This window comes from Mesocricetus auratus, unplaced genomic scaffold, assembly GCF_017639785.1.
Source record: "Mesocricetus auratus isolate SY011 unplaced genomic scaffold, BCM_Maur_2.0 Super-Scaffold_100018, whole genome shotgun sequence".
In the NCBI taxonomy this organism is placed as follows: domain Eukaryota; kingdom Metazoa; phylum Chordata; class Mammalia; order Rodentia; family Cricetidae; genus Mesocricetus; species Mesocricetus auratus.
The window spans coordinates 18,417,473-18,437,825 of record NW_024429199.1 but is presented as its reverse complement, the minus strand read 5'-3'; the positions used below and the strand labels follow the sequence as shown (position 1 = coordinate 18,437,825).

At 39.7% G+C, this 20,353-nt stretch overlaps 1 protein-coding gene across 3 annotated transcripts; it reads right to left on the bottom strand.

Annotated features, from left to right (window-relative positions):
• Positions 1-121: 121 nt before the first annotated feature.
• Rnf146 (ring finger protein 146) lies at positions 122-19,640 on the bottom strand. 3 transcript variants are annotated; one of them, XM_040728097.1, is made up of 3 exons: positions 19,534-19,640; positions 9,470-9,579; positions 122-2,067 (listed from the first exon to the last, which is right to left on the bottom strand). In XM_040728097.1, coding segments are annotated over exons 2-3 (1,080 nt in total). In that variant the 5' UTR covers positions 9,472-9,579; positions 19,534-19,640; the 3' UTR covers positions 122-989. The 3 variants fall into 3 exon arrangements, with proteins under 3 accessions (XP_040584031.1, XP_040584032.1, XP_040584033.1); XM_040728098.1 differs by lacking the exon at positions 19,534-19,640 and adding an exon at positions 18,820-19,267; XM_040728099.1 differs by lacking the exon at positions 19,534-19,640 and adding an exon at positions 12,887-12,905.
• Between the last annotated feature and the right edge of the window lie 713 nt (positions 19,641-20,353).

Sequence of the window (20,353 nt, the reverse complement as noted above, 5' to 3'; positions counted from 1 at the left end):
AACATCATGCGTGCAAGTTTTCTATATAGCCTAGACAGTAATACCACTGATAGAAACTGGTAAAGGCAATGTAAAATTAATGGTATTAGCTGCTTGAGAAATTTAAATCTCACAGCCTTTGTGTTTTTTTCCACATCTGTTTATTCCAAACACAATGCCACAAATAGCTTCTCTGTACACATTCTCTTATGAAGAAATCAAACTTGAGTGGGGACAATTTAAGCGGAATACAATCAATTCAAACCCAGCCTCTTTAAAAAGCTCTTCAGCCACAAATGCCAAAGTTCCCCCATCCCTTTTCCAAACTCAAACAAAAAACAATTATTTTTGATAAACTCTAGTATTTATTAAATTATATAGTTTTTTTAATCAAAAAGAAAAATGCAGACTAAGAGAAACGTCCAAGGACAAGGACAAGACAGCAGACCCTATGGAAAGGAACACCATGAAGAGTGTCACAGATTGTGGAACAACTTAGCAGCTGCTGCTGTACATTTCTATCTCGGTAAGACCAACTATGAAGTAGCTGTTAGTCATCTAGTCTTAACCCCAAATTCACATCTATTTTCCACATTAAGCTTCCTGCTCATAACGATATCAAATACCTCACAGGTGCCAAATTTTAGTAATGATTTTATACCAATCCATGCAGAAAAATAAGGTAGTGCAAGAGTCAGATGAGGACCATTAATGCACAGGTACACATTGGCCAAAAAAAGAACTAAAGACTTAAAAAAATACACTAGAAGGTAAACAGATGTCAAGAAAACTGTGTTATTACTGAACAGCTCTCAAATATCAACACCCCAATTCCTCACATTAAATAAATTTCAACAGAGACATGTTAGACATTTTAATTTCAGGTCTGTCCTTCCCATATCCCTTCCCACCCCAACTCCCACAATGCACTACTAAGGATGAGTATGTTATGTGGGCAGAAATTTACAGGTACCCATTTCACCCTTGAGTGGTGGCACTGAGACGTTTATTTAAACCTCTGTCACTGTGCACTGTCCATCAGGCCTTCTCGACCTGACACTGACACTCATGGTTCCAGCCCCTGCTGCGGATCGGTCAGTCCCTGACCGGTCTGATCGCTCAGCTACTGTCTGGTTTGCATTTGAAACCAAAAGTCTCTGCTGGGCCAAGGAGTGCTGTGCAACCACCACAGGGACATCCTCACTGTCACTGCTGGCATCCGACTCAGTTTCTTCAACAGACGTGTCTGGTACTCTGCCAGAAGATGGTGGGGATTCCCGGTCTTCTTCTCCTTCGCCTCTGTGACTCCTTTCAGCTATGCTGTCTCCACTGAGTTGTAAATGAGCAAAAGAGTCTTCCAGAGAAGTGCCTGCGTCGGGGGACGGTGTTACAGGGCTGCTTAACTGACCGTCGACGGATGTGAGGGGCCTGGAGGAAGACGGCACTGGAAGCTGAACAGAAGCTCCGCTCTGTGCTGACACACTGTCCGCACCGTCAGCAGAGCTCTCTCTCGCTAGATTTACAGGACTCGTGTCACAGTCCAGCCTAAGTCCAGCTACTCCCTTCTTTGGTATATCTATTATATCTCGCTTAATCTTCCTGCGACGTCCGTGTTCATTTCTCCTATACTGAACCATGTTTTCAAGATCAGCAACATACAGAAACCCAGCAATTAACATTTCCGTGTTCTTTTTCCCTTTGGAAAAAGCATCTTCCAGCTCCCGACTAGTGCGCTCATCATACTGCCACCACCCGTTTCTTCCTTCATAATACCACGCATATTCACCATTTCCTCTGCTTGCCGCCTTAAGTTCTTCCGGCGACAACAGGGTTGGCTTGTCAAGGAAGTCCTCAGGAATCTCTTGTCGACAAAGAGCACATCGCTTCCCAAGCCACGAAGCGCCCTTTACACACAGATAACAGAAAACATGCTTGCAGGGCAGACTGACTGGATGAACACACGTCTGCAGACAAATGGCACACTCAGGAACTGTTAGAGAAGGTGCGGCATTAGAACAGGACTCGCTCGCCTTCTTATTTGTAGGAAGCATATTTATTGAGTGATCAATTTCACCACAGCCAGCCATCCTAAGAAAATGAGAGAAAAAAAAAGTGAAGCCAGGTCAAACTCCTCTGATATCTTAATTCATTAGTTCAGAAAATACCCAGAGAGTACCTATTCCAGGCAAACCACATGCTACAGGAGGAAGATATAAAAATGAAGACCAGCAAATTCAAAGCCCACATGCTCCATAATGCCCTATTTCAAACAAAGATGGAAAACTTAAAACAGAAAAAACTCAATATGTGTAAACACCCTTTTTCATTTGTAGCTGTAACTCATCAGGTTTTATTTACAGGAACCATAAGCAAAAAATAAAGCAAAAAAAAAAAATAGTGTATTTTAAATATAGTTTCTACCCAGACATGGAATTTGTAAAACAGAACTAAATGTAGCATTTAAAAACATGAAACATACTCCAAACTGACTTCAGTATGAAGAAGCAAAAGCGTAGCTCAGTCCTTCAGATTGTGACTTTAGAAAACAGCAATTTGTAGCCTTTGTTTTAATTAGCAATTAGGTTATAGTTCTAGATGTGTATACAAGTGAGAAGTTCAGCTCCTAAACTGCCTTTTGCCTCATCACATCCAAAACATCAATAGGTCATATTAATATCATCTCCCATCTGCCCAATCCATCCTACCTTTTCTAAGTCATCAAGCATCGGTTATTAAATCACTACATATGCCTTTTAATTCAGCCACACTCCTTCCTTAAAAAGGTTGATTTTAGTATAATCCAAAGTTTCTAAGGATGCCTCAAATGATCTGGCTGCTACTTTTCACACCATCTTCATCTCCTGTCAAAATTCCCTCTAATCATGCATCTAGCCTTCCTGTATACTACCCACCAGTGTGATTTATGTATTTCCATGTAGGACCTTGCAAACATTTGTGAAAAGAAAACACTGTTAAAAGCAAACCCCTGGATATTATCATATTGTAAAATAGATATTTAAGTTTCATTTTATTTTAATTAAGCTCAAATATCTAATTCAAAACTTTTTCAATACAAGACACATACACATACCATGTCACTATGAAAAAGTTCCATCACTGCGCTTATATTTAGTGCTGAGAAAGCTCAACAAAGAGCCAGATAACAGAAAGCTGCAAGTACTCACCGAGAAAGCATAGTATGAAGACACAGCGAAAACAACATTAAACAGGAAATCTAATCATCCGAGTTTCAGTTTCCTCTACTAATACATGCTTTTAGTCATCCAGGTAAACTGGTAGCTTAAATTTCATTACTTAAAAAAATTACCAGGTTCAGGTAAGAAAAAAAATTACCCCCTCCAAAAACCAATAGTTTCTAAAGTTCTATGAAAATTCCACATAATTATGAAACAAAATGATATAGAATTTGTTGTGAGGAAGGGGAAAAAAAGATTTGCCAATTTGCAAGTAGTGAACTTGACACACATAAAACATTTGGAAATTTGAAAAACCATTTTATTTTAATTAATGTATATGTATGTGCACACATGTTTGTGGGTGCCTGCACCGGCCATAAGAGGGCTCCTGATCACCTGGAGCTGGAGTTATAGGTGGCTATGAACTGTCAGATGTGACTCCTGGGAACTGAACTCTTGTCCCTCTACAAGGGCAGCAAGCACTCTTAACTGCTCTCTCCAGTCTGGACACTTGGAACTTTTGCCTCATTAACACAAAGTAACGTCTGGAGGCATCACCATCTCTGATTTCAAGCTCTATTATAGAGCTATAGTCCTGAAAACATGGTATTGGCACAAAAATACTCAGGTAGAACAATGGAATCGAATTGAACATACCGAAATTAACCCACACAGGTATGAACATCTGATCTTCGACAAAGAAGCTAAAAATACAATGTAAAAAAAGGAAGCATCTTCAACAAATGGTGCTGGCATAACTGGATGCTGGCATATAGAAGAATGCGGATTGATCCATGTTTATCGCCATGCACAAAACTTAAGTCCAAATGGGTCAAAGACCTCAACATAAATCCAGCCACACTGAACCTCTTAGAAGAGAAAGTGGGAGGTACCCTTGAATGAATTGGTACAAGAGACCACTTCCTGAACATAACTCCAATAGGACAAACATTGAGGGCAACAATTAATAAATGGGACCTCCTGAAACTGAGAAGCTTCTGTAAGGCAAAGGACACAGTCAACAAGACAAAAAGGCAGCCGACAGAATGGGAAAAAATACTCACTAACCCCACATCTGACAGAGGGCTCATCTCTAAATTTACAAAGAACTCAAGAAGCAAGTCTCCAAAACACCAAAGGATCCAATTAAAAAGTGGGCTACAGAACTAAATAGAGAATTCTCAATAGGAGTCTAAAATGGCTGAGAGGCACTTAAGAAAGTGCTCAATGTCCCTAGCTATCAGGGAAATGCAAATCTAAACAACTCTGGGATACCATCTTAATCCTGTCAGAATAGCTAAAATCAAAAACACCAATGGCAGTTTATGCTGGAGGGGATTGGAGAAAGGGGAACACTCCTCCACTGCTGGTGGGAGTGCCAATTCATACAACTGCTTTGGAAATCAGTATGGAGACTCCTCAGGAAAATAGGAATCAGCCTACCACAAGACCCAGCAATTCCACACTTAGGCATACACCCAAAAGATGCACATTTATACAACAAAGGCATCTGTTCCACTACATTCAATAACAGCATTATTTGTGATAGCCAGAACCTGGAAACAACCTAGATGCCCCTCAACTGAAGAGTGGATAGAGAAAATGTGGTACATTTACACAATGGAGTACTATTAAGCAGAAAGAAAACAATGGAATCTTGAAATTTGCAGGCAAATGGATGGCACTAGAAGAAACTGTCCTGAGTGAGGTAACCCAGTCACAAAAAGACAAACATGGTATGTACTCACTCATATATGGATTTTAGACATGGATCAGGGGAGTGCCAGCCTACAATCCCACTGCCAGAGAGTCTGGGAAACAGAACCTTTATCCAGTGACTGATAGAAGCAAAGGCAGACACCCACAGAGCTAAACTGAGCTAAACTCAACGAACCCAGTGACAGAGAAGGAGGACTGATTGATGAGCATAGGGGTCAAGACTGGGCTTGTTTAACCCACAGAAACAGGTGACCTGAACAAGGGGAAGTTCTTGAACCCCAGATTCATGGCTAGGAATCCAGCAAGGAACTGATCCAGACCCCCTGAATGTGGGTGTCAATGAAGAGGCCTAGGCAATCTATGAGGCCTTGGGTAGTATTTATCCCTGGGGTACAAACAGACTTTGGGTGCCCATCCCACAATGAGGGATGCTCTCTCAGCCTGGACTCTTAGGGGAGGACCTAGGCCCTGCCCTGGATGAAATGACAGACTATGGACAACCCCCATGGAGGGCCTCCTTCTCCCTTGGGAAAGGAGTGGGGACTGGGGGAGGGGGAAGGGGAGATTGGTGGGGGGGCATGGGAGAAGGGGAGAGGGAGAGGGAGCTGGGAGTGACTTGTGAAGCAACCTTGTTTCTAATTTAAATTAAAAAAGCACCCACTGAACAACTGCCAGTCTATTAACAGTGCTGTAATCTAATGACAAATAGGACACGTGTAATCTGCTAAATAAGGAAATGCATACTCAAGTACAAGAATCACAATATGAAGTAGTAAAAATGTGTTAAGCTACTAAAAGCAGTGAGTGGAGAGGAATGGACATGGATGGTGGCAATTTCAGCCAGGGACACATGCAACGTCCTCAACTAAGTAAACAATGAATAACAGGAGTGGAGCTAAAAGCCTTATTTACTATGCTAAAGAAACACAACTTAATTATTATTCCAGGAATTTCCAGACAGGAAACCACAGATAAAAAGGAAGAAAGCAGAGTTGACTAGACATGGGAACAAAGACTGAAGGTTCAGAGATTATGAATTAGCTGATACTGAAATGAGTGATGACCTCTCTCTCAGTTAATTCTGCCATACTAAACACAGAGCATTTCAAACTGAACTACTATAAGGACGTTGAATGTTTATTCAAGATCACTCCAAACTAGACCAGTACCTATGAAAGGGATAGCCAATAAAAGTGTTTATGCTTTAAAAATCGAGAAAGAATATTCTTTGGCTTTTATCACAGTCCATGCAATCTCATAGCCTATGCTTCTGCCTTTTCCTTATAGCACCAGCTTCTCCAAAGACACATGTTCAAAATGATACCAGTTTATAAACTAGGTTGTATTTACAGGAAAGGACACAACATAGTACCAATTAAGTCCCTCCTCCAGAAACTTACAGGAATCAGAAAAGGATAATGTCTAAGTCATTCAAAATAAACCAAGAAAATACAACTCCACGTGTTTCTCACTATAAGAGCTTCAAACTTTTTTGCCATGCTTTCCGAGATCTAACTGGAAAAAAAAAAAAACAGCAGAGTTTACAAGTATAATCACGTGCTTGTTATCCTCTCTGTCATCAGCACCATTTATCTCTCCTTGCCCAACCCTAATAAACTGATGGTGTGCACCTTTTGTTAGGGTCTCAAAAACCTTTATTCCTTGAAATTTAAATCAAAGAAATTAATTTTAATAAATATTCCTTTTACCCCCTTGTGACAGACATGTGAGTGAGGCGCATGGAGACCCAAGGTTGACTTTCTCAGCTGCTTTACCCTTTTCATTGAGGCAGTTTCTCTCAACAGAAACACAGCTCACCATATGGCTAGTCTGGCTAGCCAACCTTGCTCTGGGGATGCTGTCTCTGCCTTCTATGTGCTGAAACTGCAAACTGTCTTTCCTACCTCATATTCATGTAGGTGCCAGGGATCTGAACTATGGCCCTTACATTTGATCACCTTATGAGCTGAGCACCACAGAACCAGGGAGCACAAAGGAGGAATTGGTCACCTATAGGAAGGTCACTAACATCTTAAGTGAAATAATCTTATTTTAAAAGGTTAAGAATCTCAGTAAAACTGGTCCGCATATATAATCATCCAGTTACTAGTCATCAACATATGCATGGCTCTTAAAGTCATGAAAATGGGTGGCACGAAACCTTGCGTTATCCAATACTTACAAATGATAAGCAGCCTGCAAGAGAATTAAAAAATGCTCAGAAGAAGTCAGGAAACTGACAGCATTCCCACAAAAGGCAGGAGGGGAGAGGCCTTCCAAAGCCAGTTCAGTCAGAAACTGCAGCTTCACACACTGCCTTGCTGCTCCGATTGCCGGAGACCAGCAAGCATGCTCCACGTAACTCAACTTTGTACTCTGCCTTACTGACATGGGCTTCTGCCAGCTATTTGAAAATCCCCTTAAATTTTGGAATCGGAACCATGATCTAACCCTCTAGACTCTGACTAGCATCTCAAAATTAATTTAATGACTTCCTTTAGCCCTAATATACTTGAACCCATTATTTTTCAATCGTTACGTTTTTCATTTGGATTTTAGCACTTTCTCAATTTGTCTCTTCCATTCTTTCCCATTCTCTAGTACCCTTCAAAGTCAGTACTCGCTCAGGACTCTGCCCGTATTCCTTATTGTACACATTATATGCTTAGTCGGCATTATCAGTATCTTACACGTATGGATCTACGTGACTCCTCACACCTCAAGCCTGTATTTCTGCTTCTGTATTCCAAAATTCCACTTCAACACCCGACATCTGAAGTAATCACAACTGAAAACAATCCTGTGTCTTTACCTTTGCTCTCACCTTGAATAAATCACCATTTTCAGCACTCATTTAACCCCTGGCCACAACTCCTTTAGAATGTGCCTCTTCACTCCAGACCCTTGGATACCCCTTGCACAAAATATTAACCTTCCAATAGGCTTCAGTCTTCTCTCTCCCTGGCTTCTCTCAGTCATGTGTATTAGTCATCTCTCAACCTTTAATAGTTTCTTACTGTATACATAATCCAATAGAAGCTCCTAAGCATAGAATTTCAAGATCACTAATATAGACTTTTCATTAAAAGAGCTAAAATCTTAGTCATTCCATTTTTCTTTACGTTAACACATCCTACACTTGCCTAGATAGGAATTAGCTAGTGTACACTTTCCTAAAAATCTGAGCCCAGGGGTCTGGATTTGGGTTCAATGGGCTGTGTTTTTAAATAAGTGACTCCAAGGGACTATTCTCAAAGAAACTTGGTATAAACCATCCTAGGGAAATGACTTAATTTCTTTAATTCTGCTTCTTCAACAGTAAGACTACTCATATTTAATGATTAAATTCAACAACTCAAGGAAACTATCCACCAGGCAGCCGGTACTGCATAAACACCCACTCCTTCAATTCTGAGGGCTCTTTCTTGCACTCTACTTTGTATATGTGCTATCAATTCCTGATGTTATAAATACCTTGATGTTAGGTATGTGTACCCCTTTCCTGTTCTCTCCACTCTCCATCCTTTACATGACATTCATTTCTTCTTCCTCTCAACTCCAAAAACAACTTACTGTTATCTCAACATAGTATTTCTACTACCACTTAATCGGTAACATATTTGTCTCATCTCAGTTACTAGGCTATAGTGCATTCCTAGATGATCAAGATTAAACCCACCCCACCACCACACACATGGGCGGGGGGGGGTGCTGTGGATCTGTCTCAGTGGTAGGGAGGTTGCCTAGTAAGCACAAGGCCTAGGCCTTGAATTTGACCCCCAGTTGTGTATGTGTGTGGGGGGGGAGGAGAGTGGGGGCAGATACAAAATATACAAGATTCACTGGCTCTAATTTTAAAGAAAGTGACATGGTATCATTTCTCAATACTGACTTTGAATGATATAGTCATTCTTTTAATGGCAGTGTTATCATACTGAAAAAGGAGGTAACAAACTAGTTTCTGTATCAAAGACAGCATCTGAAAAAGTCCTTCTGGTCCAGGAATTTGAGCGCTGTAATGATCAAGACTGAAACTTAACAAGATTTTCATTTTCCATGACTTAGAACTATGGTATTGATTGTAGGAAATGTTTCATCAAATATAATGAAATTTAATATGAATAGGTTCAAATTGTCAAACACCTGAAGGCATAGTACATAAAGTCTAAATGGCAAGAAAACATAATAAAAATACAAGTTAGAGTAAATTGATATGAATAAAATAAAGAGTACTAATTTTTAAATCACATACTGTATGGAAAGCCCTTACATTTCATGAAACAAACTTGTAGTAATTAGTTCTAAAATCCAGAAATCTTTCTCAAGTAAGTTACTATGCAAAGTAAAGGTGGGAAACTCAGACCTCCAGCTTTTCAGCCTTCACTATGTGAAAACCGTTAGAAATTTTGATTATAATCAAAAAGCATGAATAGGACTGCAAACTCTATAGGTGAGTCAATAAAAAACTTCATTTTGCATAACTAAAATTAAACACAGGTATGGTTCTCTGCCTTTATCTTCCTCAATCCACTTGAGCTTTGGGAAAGCCATGGCACCCTAGATGTCTTACTTACATTTCTATCACAGATCCCAGAGGCACCTGTCACAAAAATAAAACATCTTCTTTACCAGCTGTCAGCCAACTTGTAGGGTTTTCTCTTCCACTGCTGGTTCATTCTCCGTACTGAAAAAGAAAAACAGTATCAATAGCTATGGCTCTACAAATCAAGATCAGTAGAATTAGTCAATTAAGTTTGTTAATAAAAAATAGTGGCAAATTTTATTTTATAATTAAAAGTAAAGGCAAGGAACAAGGATGCTTTCTTTTACCACTGCTGTTAAACAATGGAAGCTCCAGCAGAGACATTAGACTGAAGAAGCAATAAAGATGTACCAATTAACACAGTGTAAGTTTTTAAAATGTACATTTTTCACTGGTACTGAGAGGGGGGAAAACTTATTTTCTCTTTATGAAATCCTAAGAAATTGAATAACCACATTCAACAAAGTTGTAGACTATAAGTTACACACACACACATGCACGCAAGCATGCGCACACACACAAACCCCAGGAGTGTGTTCCTATATAATATCAGTCAGCAAAATGGAAATCAAAGAAAAATATCCATTTACAATAATATCTAAAAAAATAAATTAGTTTTGGATTTACTTCACCAAGACTTGGTTAAAAAAGATAAAATATTATTGAAGTGATAAAATAGGGCTGAATAAGTAAAAAGAGAACCAGTGTCCATAAACTGGAGAATGTGAGAAGACAAATAATTCTCATTAGAGTGCTCTACAGATTCAATGTAGTTCCTATTAAAATCTTAACAGCCCTTTTGAATGAATTAGAAAGCTAGTCCTTAAATTCCCATGGAATTAGCTAAAATAATCTTGAAAAGTATGAAAGAAGTTCAACAACTGCCACCTCCAAATGATACAACTTACTATAAATCTGGACACTAAGATACTATAGTATTGGCATTAAACATAGAAAAATAAGTCAATAAAATAAAATAAAGATTCATAAATGGTCCTGGAGAGATGGCTCAGCAATTACAGCACTTACTGCACTTGCAGAGGACCCAGATTCAGGATCTCAGTACCACACAGCAGTTCACAACCACCTACAATATCAGTTTCCAGGAAATCCGATACCCTCTTCTGGCCTCCACAGGCTGTTACATGTATATGACGCACATACAGGTGTGCACGCGCGCACACACAAACACACATTAAAATATGTGAATAAATCTTTTCATTAAATGTAGAAATAAACATATAGTCAAATGATCTTTGAGAAAGTGTATCAAGCCTGTTCAACGGGGAAAGAATATTCCTCTATAGATGTTGGGACAAACAGATTTACACTAAGTCAAGTCACACTTCATGGAACACAAAAATTAATCCCAAGTGTATCAATGACCAAAATATCATAATAAAATCCTCAAAATCTTAGAAGTTATCAGAAGAGAAACTCTTCAAGCATTAGAACACACAACACCAACAACACAGGGAACAAAAGGAATATATAAATTATACCTTATCAGAAAAACAAAACAAATAGACAACTTATATAAGACTATTTTGAAAATTAAGACTTGATTTTCAGACTACTTAAAGAACTCTTACAACTCAATGAAAAACAAAAATAAATAAGCACCAGGCATGAAAAATAAAATCACTGGGGATAAGGGGGACAACCAATGATCACATGGGAAGGTGCTTGCTTAGTACTGATAATCCTTAGTAGAGTAGTAGACAGTCATGTGTCTACAGGAAGAGCGGAAACACGTGTGGATGAGGATGCAGAAAAATATCACTTTGATAATATCACTCCTAGGGAAGTTTGATAATTATAACACACCCCAGTAACCCCACTGCCACATATAAATAAAAAGAAAACCACGACTCACATAGAGATTCATATACCAAAGTTTATAATAGAATTATAAACCAAAAGGTGGACATAAAGTGTGTCTTTGTAGATGAATGGATAAAGGAAACATGGCATTTGACAGTGTTGTATTTGGAACAAAAGAAAAATTAAGTTCATCCAATATGGATATACCCTGAAAACAAAATAAGCTAAACACAAAGAGAGAAATACTCTATATAGTCCTGAATGAATAGGAAACTTCATAGAGACCAACTTAAGGGTTCTTAAAGACCAGGGGGGAGAGAGAAGAGGGAGACACTGCCTCAAAAGTACATTATTTTCTGTCTGGATTATTTATGAACTATTTATAGAAATACATATAAGGATGGCTATTTAACTGCAAATAAAATTAGCTACATTGCGTTTTACATTTAAAATGGTTAAAGAGTAGAGTATGTCATAATTCTTACATTCTACTACAATAAGTACTTTAAATAAAACAAACAAGTTCTGTATGAACAAGTCAAAAGGGCAACAAAATGTCAACAGGCCATCCTTAATCCAGAGTGTAGTTAGCCTCACTGCCTTCCTACACAGGCAGCATTAGCACCTTAACCAAAGGGTCTATTTTTATGCACAAACATAACTAATTTCACAACCTTTATGCCAACTTTCTCTCAAGCTACCTCTTGTCCAGGGAATCAAAAAACACCATCAGCCTCTAATTCTCATAAGTATACCTTCCTGTGCTTCTAAAGCACACATCAATCCATGTAAAGCTTCCTTGAAATCACACACATGACCACTGAAGAAATAAGCAGCTGCACAGTAGGTAAAGCTGAGAGGAGAGACCTGGATCCTTCTTCCTGTTCCTTGAGTCTCTCAGTTGACAACTATCTCGATAGCCTAAGATTCTCATGGCTAAAGGTAAATGTAGCACCCTTGGGCTTTAAATAGGAGCCAGCTTTCCCCATCAAATGTTTAAGAGAACTGATTTCAAGGCTGAAGAATTTTCTAAGTAACTAGCTAAACAGCATTTCTAAGAAATGTGCTTCATTTTGCTCTGGCTTTAGATAACATGGATACCACTATTCTACTCTTCCTACCAGTTTTTCACTCTGCTTTCATGTTGCCAAAACATTCAGTGGTATCGTAGGGTTCTCACTGCACTTCCCTCTCACGGTCCATTTTCCGCACAGTGCCATCAGCTCCCATTGGCAGGTCAGAGGCAAACATACATCCCCCTGTTCCAACGCCACTGGTTCTGAGATGTGTACCCCTGGCTGTGCTGATTTCACTCCATCACACGCGTCCTCGAGAACCAACACCCCAGCTTCTCAGACGTCCTTAAATCTTGCTCCACTATATCTTCATTAGAAATAAGGACATAGTATCTTTAGGGGGATCCTCACAATGTAGACTCTAGGCCAGAGACACTGGTGAATTGAGTCTAAAAAGCATAAAACTGTCCTTTGTTTTCAACTTTTGAACTGCTAAATGTAAGTAAGTTTACTTCATCCTAGCCATAAAATGCCATTTGGCATTGTCATCTAAAATCAGAAGTCATAATCCCACTCTCAGACCCCACGTGCTAGTCCTCTCTGCTCACTTCTCATTCCCACAATTGCTCTTATTATGGAGACCAGACCTCTGGCCACTTCCTCATCTTCTTTCCTTTATACAGTTCCTGATGTCATTTCCTTTGCTCCCCAATCTAGAATCATCCGAAAGTTCTTCTTTAACAGAACACTTGTTTGGCAACATCACACATTTATTCACCTCTATGGTCTACACAAACACCTATCTGAGGAATCATGGAACATCCATTTCAGTTTCCACACCTTAAGGGTCACAAAGAAAAAGAGAAAACACTTTTACTACCTTCTCTAGCCCTACATCCTGTCACACCGAAGTCTGTCAACTTTTATCCCAAACATTCTGGGAATCTACTTCTAAGTAACTGGTCTTACATTCACTATGCCCCTGAGTGAACTGATCATGTTCCTCCTATACTAGAAGCTCAAGTTCAGTGTTTCAGTCTATACAATAAAGACAAAGCTTCTTAGGAAAACACAAGCTTTAGGTCTCTGAGCCCTAAATACATAACTGCCTCAGATTTATCCATGACAACCAGCTTTTCAGATTACTACTGTAGTTACATCAAATCAGCTCTTGGTAATTCTTCCTCTTCTCCAATTTATAAAATGTTTGACCAAATTCACTGCACTGCACAGGAATGGTCACCCAAACCACTTTCCTCTCTTGCATTTTATATATTCTTTTACTATTGAGCTTCTCACGAGGATTAGCATTACTAATTTATGCACTGACTTTCTGCTGAAGCATGAAGACAGAACAAATTTTATGTCTCTAAGTGGTTAGTAAGTTGCCAATCAATTAATGTTGATTTCATCTGGAATTTGTTTAAAGACCACAATACTTAAATCATCTGTTCACATAAAATATCTTCATTTCACCTGAGAAGAAGGCACTCTTTGGGAGACTACCAAATCCATAGAGACCCTTCCTTAAAGAACATACAGTGTAATTCAGTCCTACAGCTCCAGCTCTAGAACCTGTCCACTTTTTATCATTTGACAAGCACGTGATTCACCTGGCTAATGCCCACTGAAAGATTCTCCAAAATGTAGATAAATCCCAAGAATACAGACAGCCACAGCAACAAAGAGTCTTTTCCTGATAAAGATATGGAATGACGTTAAGGATGATAGAGGGAACAGCAATCTGTATGTGTCCTTTGTCTCCTGAGAAAGAGTGCTTTGGTTTGGAAAATAAAGGACACAGATATTCTGTGCCTCACTCATTATGTTTTTGAACCATGACTCAGAACTTAATTTACACTTCGCCTACATTCTAACATGCGACTGCTGGATATCTGCTGTGTCCTTCCCATCTTACAGTCTTACAAGTTATGTTAACCAGAGTCGATCATCTGATTCATCTTAATCATGCATTCCAGGTACATATGACTGAATGGTAAAATTCTGGCCTGTAATATTTGGTGATAAATTTCGTATAAAAGTCTTAGCAGGTCATTGAAAATACCTTTTTCCTACTAATGAAATACAGAGAAAAAAAATTGTTCCTATTTCTAATGCTTTACTTCTCCCGTGTATTTATTTACATATTTTCTCTTTAATAAATCACAACTGTTCCTACTTATTCACTTACCTATCTATTCTAGTCTTGCCCATAAATATTTTAACTCTATGACTGGCCTGTACTTTAAAGTAAACAGAAGCAAAGAAGTTTCAAAATAACTCATATAAATCTTTAAGAATTCCTCCATTTGGACACCTAATCAGGTTGTAGTCTTTTATAGAACCAGCCACTCAGTAACACCAGCAGAGCATTGACTGTGGGCAAAGACCCTTTCTCATCCTAATCCTATCCCTTCACTAAACAAAAGACACTTATCTTTACCACACCTATCTTCTGTACTAGGGATTAGCAGTGAAAAAGTATTCCTAAGAGGCCACAATGAACATTCCAGTATGATTCCCTACAAATTAATGAGCTTGCTTTTCAAAAAGTTAAAATACATTTACTTTGCCTGATATTTCTTTGACACTTTTTCACTTTTATCTGACCTAATGAATAGAAGATACAACTCCTAGAAATTCTTTTCACCAATTTTTAAATTGTGAAATTTATTTCTTGTTCTAAAGATCTTTAATAAGATAAACACAATTATTTATTCAGTGCACCATTAAAATTATTTTACTTCCAGTTATGCCTTTATTTTCAAAATCCTTGGCTCTCATAGACAAACTATGTCAAAGAAACCCATCAACAAACATGACTCCAGCCAAATGGGAATAACTTTATAGATGTAAACAGGACTTCCATAGTATCTGCATGAACTCATAGTACATGTATTTTTCTAAAATCTTGCAGGTTATAGTGACTATTCCATTTCTATATCTCACAGATACAAGCTGAGACAAATAGATGGTAAAATTTGGGAGGAGAAAAATGAACTAAAATGTCTACTGAAATCTAGGTCCCAAAGGACCAGAACTGGCACTACCAGAAGGTTCTTTGGAAATGACTATGTGAATCCCAGACTAGAGTCAGATCTCCTAGTTACTTATGGGCACTCTCAAGTCCATGAAGCACTGGGAAATCAATTCTGTCAATGCAAACTCAAACAGCCTTGGATTTGGGAGTATACAACTTACAAATAAGAACAGCAAGTTCAGAAGACATATGGCTTACTCAAAGTCTAAAAGCTATTGAGACTCTAAAATGGGATTCAAATTCAAGCATACTACACCTTCTTTTAAAAATGCTGTCATATCACTGGAAAGGCAAAAGCAGGAAGATTGCCAGGAGTTCCAGACCAGCCTGAGCTACAGAATGAGGCTTTATCTCAAAACAAACAATCTCTCTCTCTCTCTCTCTCTCTCTCTCTCTCTCTCTCTCTCTCTGGATAAAGAAGAGAAAGAAAAATGAAAAAGTAACACAAAGAAAAAACTTTCTCTTAGGAAAACTAACATCTAAAAAGAACTTGTAACAAGTATCTAATTTGAAATTTTCTACTAGTTATACTAAGGCTAACGAAAAGAAACAGGTTAATTTTTAAAATCTGTTTTATGTAACTCACCATATCTACAGTATCACCATTTTATTATGTATTCACTATAAAATCACTAATGGGACACTTGACATTTGCATGTGTATCCTGTGAAGTCCACATAGACTTTATATTCAGCACAACTCAGAGCTGCTGAGCATCCTTGCCAAATTGAACCTACAACGCCATATGTATTAACACATCTCACTTAAAAGATGAAGCTGACAAATTGTTAAAATAATCAATGAACAGAAAAGAATGAACTCTAAATGATTGCTTACTTTACTGAACATAGTTTTAAAAACAACAATACAAAAAAAAAAAACCAAACTGTATATATTCTGCTGTGACAGGTGTGGGTGACACTGCCAAACTGACCCATCAACTACCATCTTGCAAATGACAATGTCAAAGATAAAAAACAGGGCATACATGTAACAGTCAATAGAGGCATATAGACAGCAGAAAACAATTTTCACATTATTTCAAACAACATGTTTTTAAAGTTAGAGAAGTGTTTTTATTTTAATCAAGAGGATTTCTTAAGGGGGAAATGGGTGATTTCAAAGTACCTACTAGAAATAATTTAGCAAACATACATGATTCAAATATACAATCCCTCCTATGATAATTTTTAAATTATACACCAAACTCAATACAAATTAAGAAAGTAACATGAAAACACCAAAGAAACAAGGTTATTTGGCCCTTAGCAATTGTGGAGAAAAAAAGCAATAGACAATATTTATAAAGAGGTTTAAAGATTAGTAATGAATTTAGATCTTTATCAATTAACCCAGTTAATTTTTTAAAAACTGAAAAATAAAGTCACATTGTATTACTTAAAAAGTGTAACCACTAAAGAAATTCAAACTACAATTACTTGGATACACTGTTAATTCCTGATGTAAAGATTTAGGGTTAATAGCAATTGCATTTATCAAGTCAGTTACACTTTTTAAAAGTCCACTTTCCCTAGATAACCAACTTGAATAAAATGTTGACCTTTAAAAACATAAATCAAAGAAAAACATGAACACATAAAACATCATAAATAATTAAAATATAAATATCAAATTATATATGCTTGAACACTTTGTTTTTCCTATTTAAAGATTTAATGAAACAGAGTTTACTCTGTATTCAAAATAAACAAAGCAGGATATACTGTATAGGAAAGGTGTCAATAATGGGGGACTACTTCAAACCTTGTTCTGTATACATGTTTACCTACATATGCATCTATTATAAACACAGGAAAAGAGAGCAGAGGTCAGGTGGGATTTAACATACACATCTTGAAATTTCTTAGAAAGATTCCCAAATTCACAGGCAAGTAACTATTACAATGTATCAACTTTTGCTCTTCATCAATCAGCTTTCAAAAAAAGTCCAACTTGGAAACACGCATTCTGTCAAAACTCAACTTCAGTTAAATGTAAACAGCATCATCTTATGACTAAAATGTAAACAGCATCATCTTATGACTACCGAGTGCCTTCACAATCTTCATGCCTTCACAATCTTCATATTTAAGTGTAAATCTTTAAATTTCTTCTCTGCCAAGTGAGTTTTGTATTCATTTCAATAACTCATGCGATATGAACATCAACAGATACTTTAATCTCATCACATGTTTCACCGTCAGCAACCATTATGTAAATAAGAAAGTCCTCTTGTTAGATGTGTGGCGTTGGTCAAGTCAACCCTATGATTTTGTTGCTTCACCCTCCCCTCTGTGATTCTACAATTTTAAATGTTTTAATTAACAGGCCTTTAACAACAGGCTTTGTATTAATTCACTAAGGTAAATCAGAGTACAAATAGCAAAGGAGGCTGTACATCTTGGAAAGACTGTTTCTAATCCAGCCAGCAGTTCCACAAATCCACTGTTATCAAGAACCCAATTGGACGGAAGAACTGAGAAAGACTCAGAACCTTCCACCTCTAACACTTGCAGAAAAATACGTGTAAGAACCAGGACCAACTTCAAGCACATATATGGCTAACAGAGAATGTGTCACAACGATATGAATATATAAAAGTTCTTCCTATTATTTTCTTTCAAGTTAAGGAATCATCTTGGATCCTTTAAAAACAGAAAAGAAAAAATGCAAAAATGACTCTTACCACTTGACATGTCTCCTAAAAAAAAAAAATGCATTCCTCTTATCTAACGACGAGTTATTTGGGATGTTTCCCCATGATTACAACTCTACTCAGTTCTTCACCAGCAAAACACAGAAAACTTCAAACGTTTAAGCACAAGGGGTTTCAATCTGCCCACATTACACAGGCCCATTTGACCATACCCGTGTTCCACAATATCATATCCAAGACCCAAACACATCCCAAACTCCTTTAGTGTGGCAGTCACTCCTGAGTTTTCTCTTTAAAAATGAGATTTACGTGACCTATTTTCATGTGTTTTTACAGCACCCAGGAGCTTCGCTGCTAGTTTGTATGGTCCATTTTCTTCATTTGTTTTCAATATGCCGTGTCCTTTAAAAAGTCTAATACAGGTCATTTACTGAAATGTTCTACATGCTCAAATTCGATGACAATAAATGACTTTCAATACCCAAGTTCCAGGTGCACATCCTGTTTGCAAAACAAGGTATACACACACACACACACACTCACACACACACACACACACACACACACACACACACACACACACACACACACACACACACACACACGAGGGGGTGAACACACCCGGGCACCTGAAATGTCAATCAACGAACAAAGCCTATTCTATCTCCTTTGACTTTCTTCTTCCCTAGGTTCTCTAGTTTTTCGGCGTTGTAAAAACAAAACAAAAACAAAAACAAAAGCCCCAAAATGCTGAAAACTTGGGAAGTGCTTAAACAGCACCCGGAGAAAAGACAAAATATAGTTGTCAGAATGCGTGTGCTAACTTACAGTCCGGAATCTCTTACCTAATTAGAGGACGGTTCCATTTCCACATCCTCAAAAACAACGTAACCCAGCCTTCCTCTCTTTTAAAAAAAAAAAAAAAAACCTCTCAGGAAAACAAGACAGCCACAACAATGAGGATCCCGTGCGCTCTCAGACCGGGTGGAGGGCAAGGGAGAGAACTCCACACCCAGCAACCAGAACAAAGCGACAGCCGGGGCTCTTAAGATGCACCCGGGTAGAGGGAGAGGCCCCGACGCGTCTCCCGACACCTCTGGGTGGTTTCAGGTTTTGGTAGCCATCAAAACAAGAACACTCGGCGGCTTCCGCCAGGGCAAGGAGGAGGGACGGCTCGGGACGCTGGGCAAGACCCAGAGGCTCGCAGCAGCAGAGCAGCAGCAGCAGCAGCAGCAGCAGGGCAAGCGAGGACAGAATGCAGCCCGTGGCCGACTGAGGCCCGGCCGAGCCCGGCGGCGCTGCCCGCAGCCCGGCCTGCGTAGTAATGGCCGGGGCCGCGCCCGTCACGGTCCGGGCTGCGCCAGCTCTGCCTCCCTCCCTCCGCGCGCCCGTCCGGGCCGCGCTGGCCAAGGGCGTCCCTGTCCTACCGGCCCCGACCCGCCGCCGCCCGCCGCCACCACCAGGCGCCGCCCCGCAGCCAGCGCGGTCGCTGCGCCGCCCGCCGAGGCCCCGCAGCCCTCGGACACCCGCGCTCCCCACCGGTCCCGCCCGGCGCCCACCTCACGGCCACCGCCGCAGCCACCTCGCAGCCTTTCACCCTCCGCTTCGGAGCCCGCAGCGGACGGGGACGCGCGCGGCCGCCACGTGACCGCCCGGCGCTCCAGGGGGCGGGGCCGCGCCGGCGGAAGCCACGCCCCCACGGCGAGCGCGCGCCGGCGCTCGTGACCCCGCAGTCCGCGCTCTGCGGCGTGGGGGCCGGCTCTCTGGTCGCGACCCCTCCCGAGCCCTTTAGGTGACTTACCTTATAATCACCACCTGGCTCTGACACTGTGGGGTGCCACCAGAGAGCATGGTGGGAGGCAGCTAGGTGTCCGGGAACCGGGAAGAGGAGCTCTCCCGAAATCCAGCCTTCTGACCCCAAGAAGCCCTTGGGCCAAGCCCTAAGTTTCCTTTTGAAGTGTCCTTAACCGCTTGTTCCTTATCAAGAAGACATCAGCAGAGCCACGGCGTGCACTGGAGGGTTCCCTGGAATGCTCTAATTTATTCACTCACAAATGGCTCGGAAATTTAATGGGGGAGGGGACGTGTTGGGGGTATCCCACCAAGTCTTTTGTACCCGAGCAGCATAGGAAACTAGAAGAAGAAATCAGTAGACTTAAGTAAGAATCTAGAGTAAGTTTTGCGGATTCATTTCATGGCAAGCATACAGTCTTAAACATCAAAATTTAGTCGTTCATTTTAACCCGCACATGGTCTTTTACAGAACGGAGTGAATTTTCTCAATTTGTAGGTAAACAAGGTGGATTAGCAGGGCGTCTACTTGTGTGAAAGTATTTCCACATCCTGTAACTGTTGCATTGTGTTTGCAGCAATGTTGCA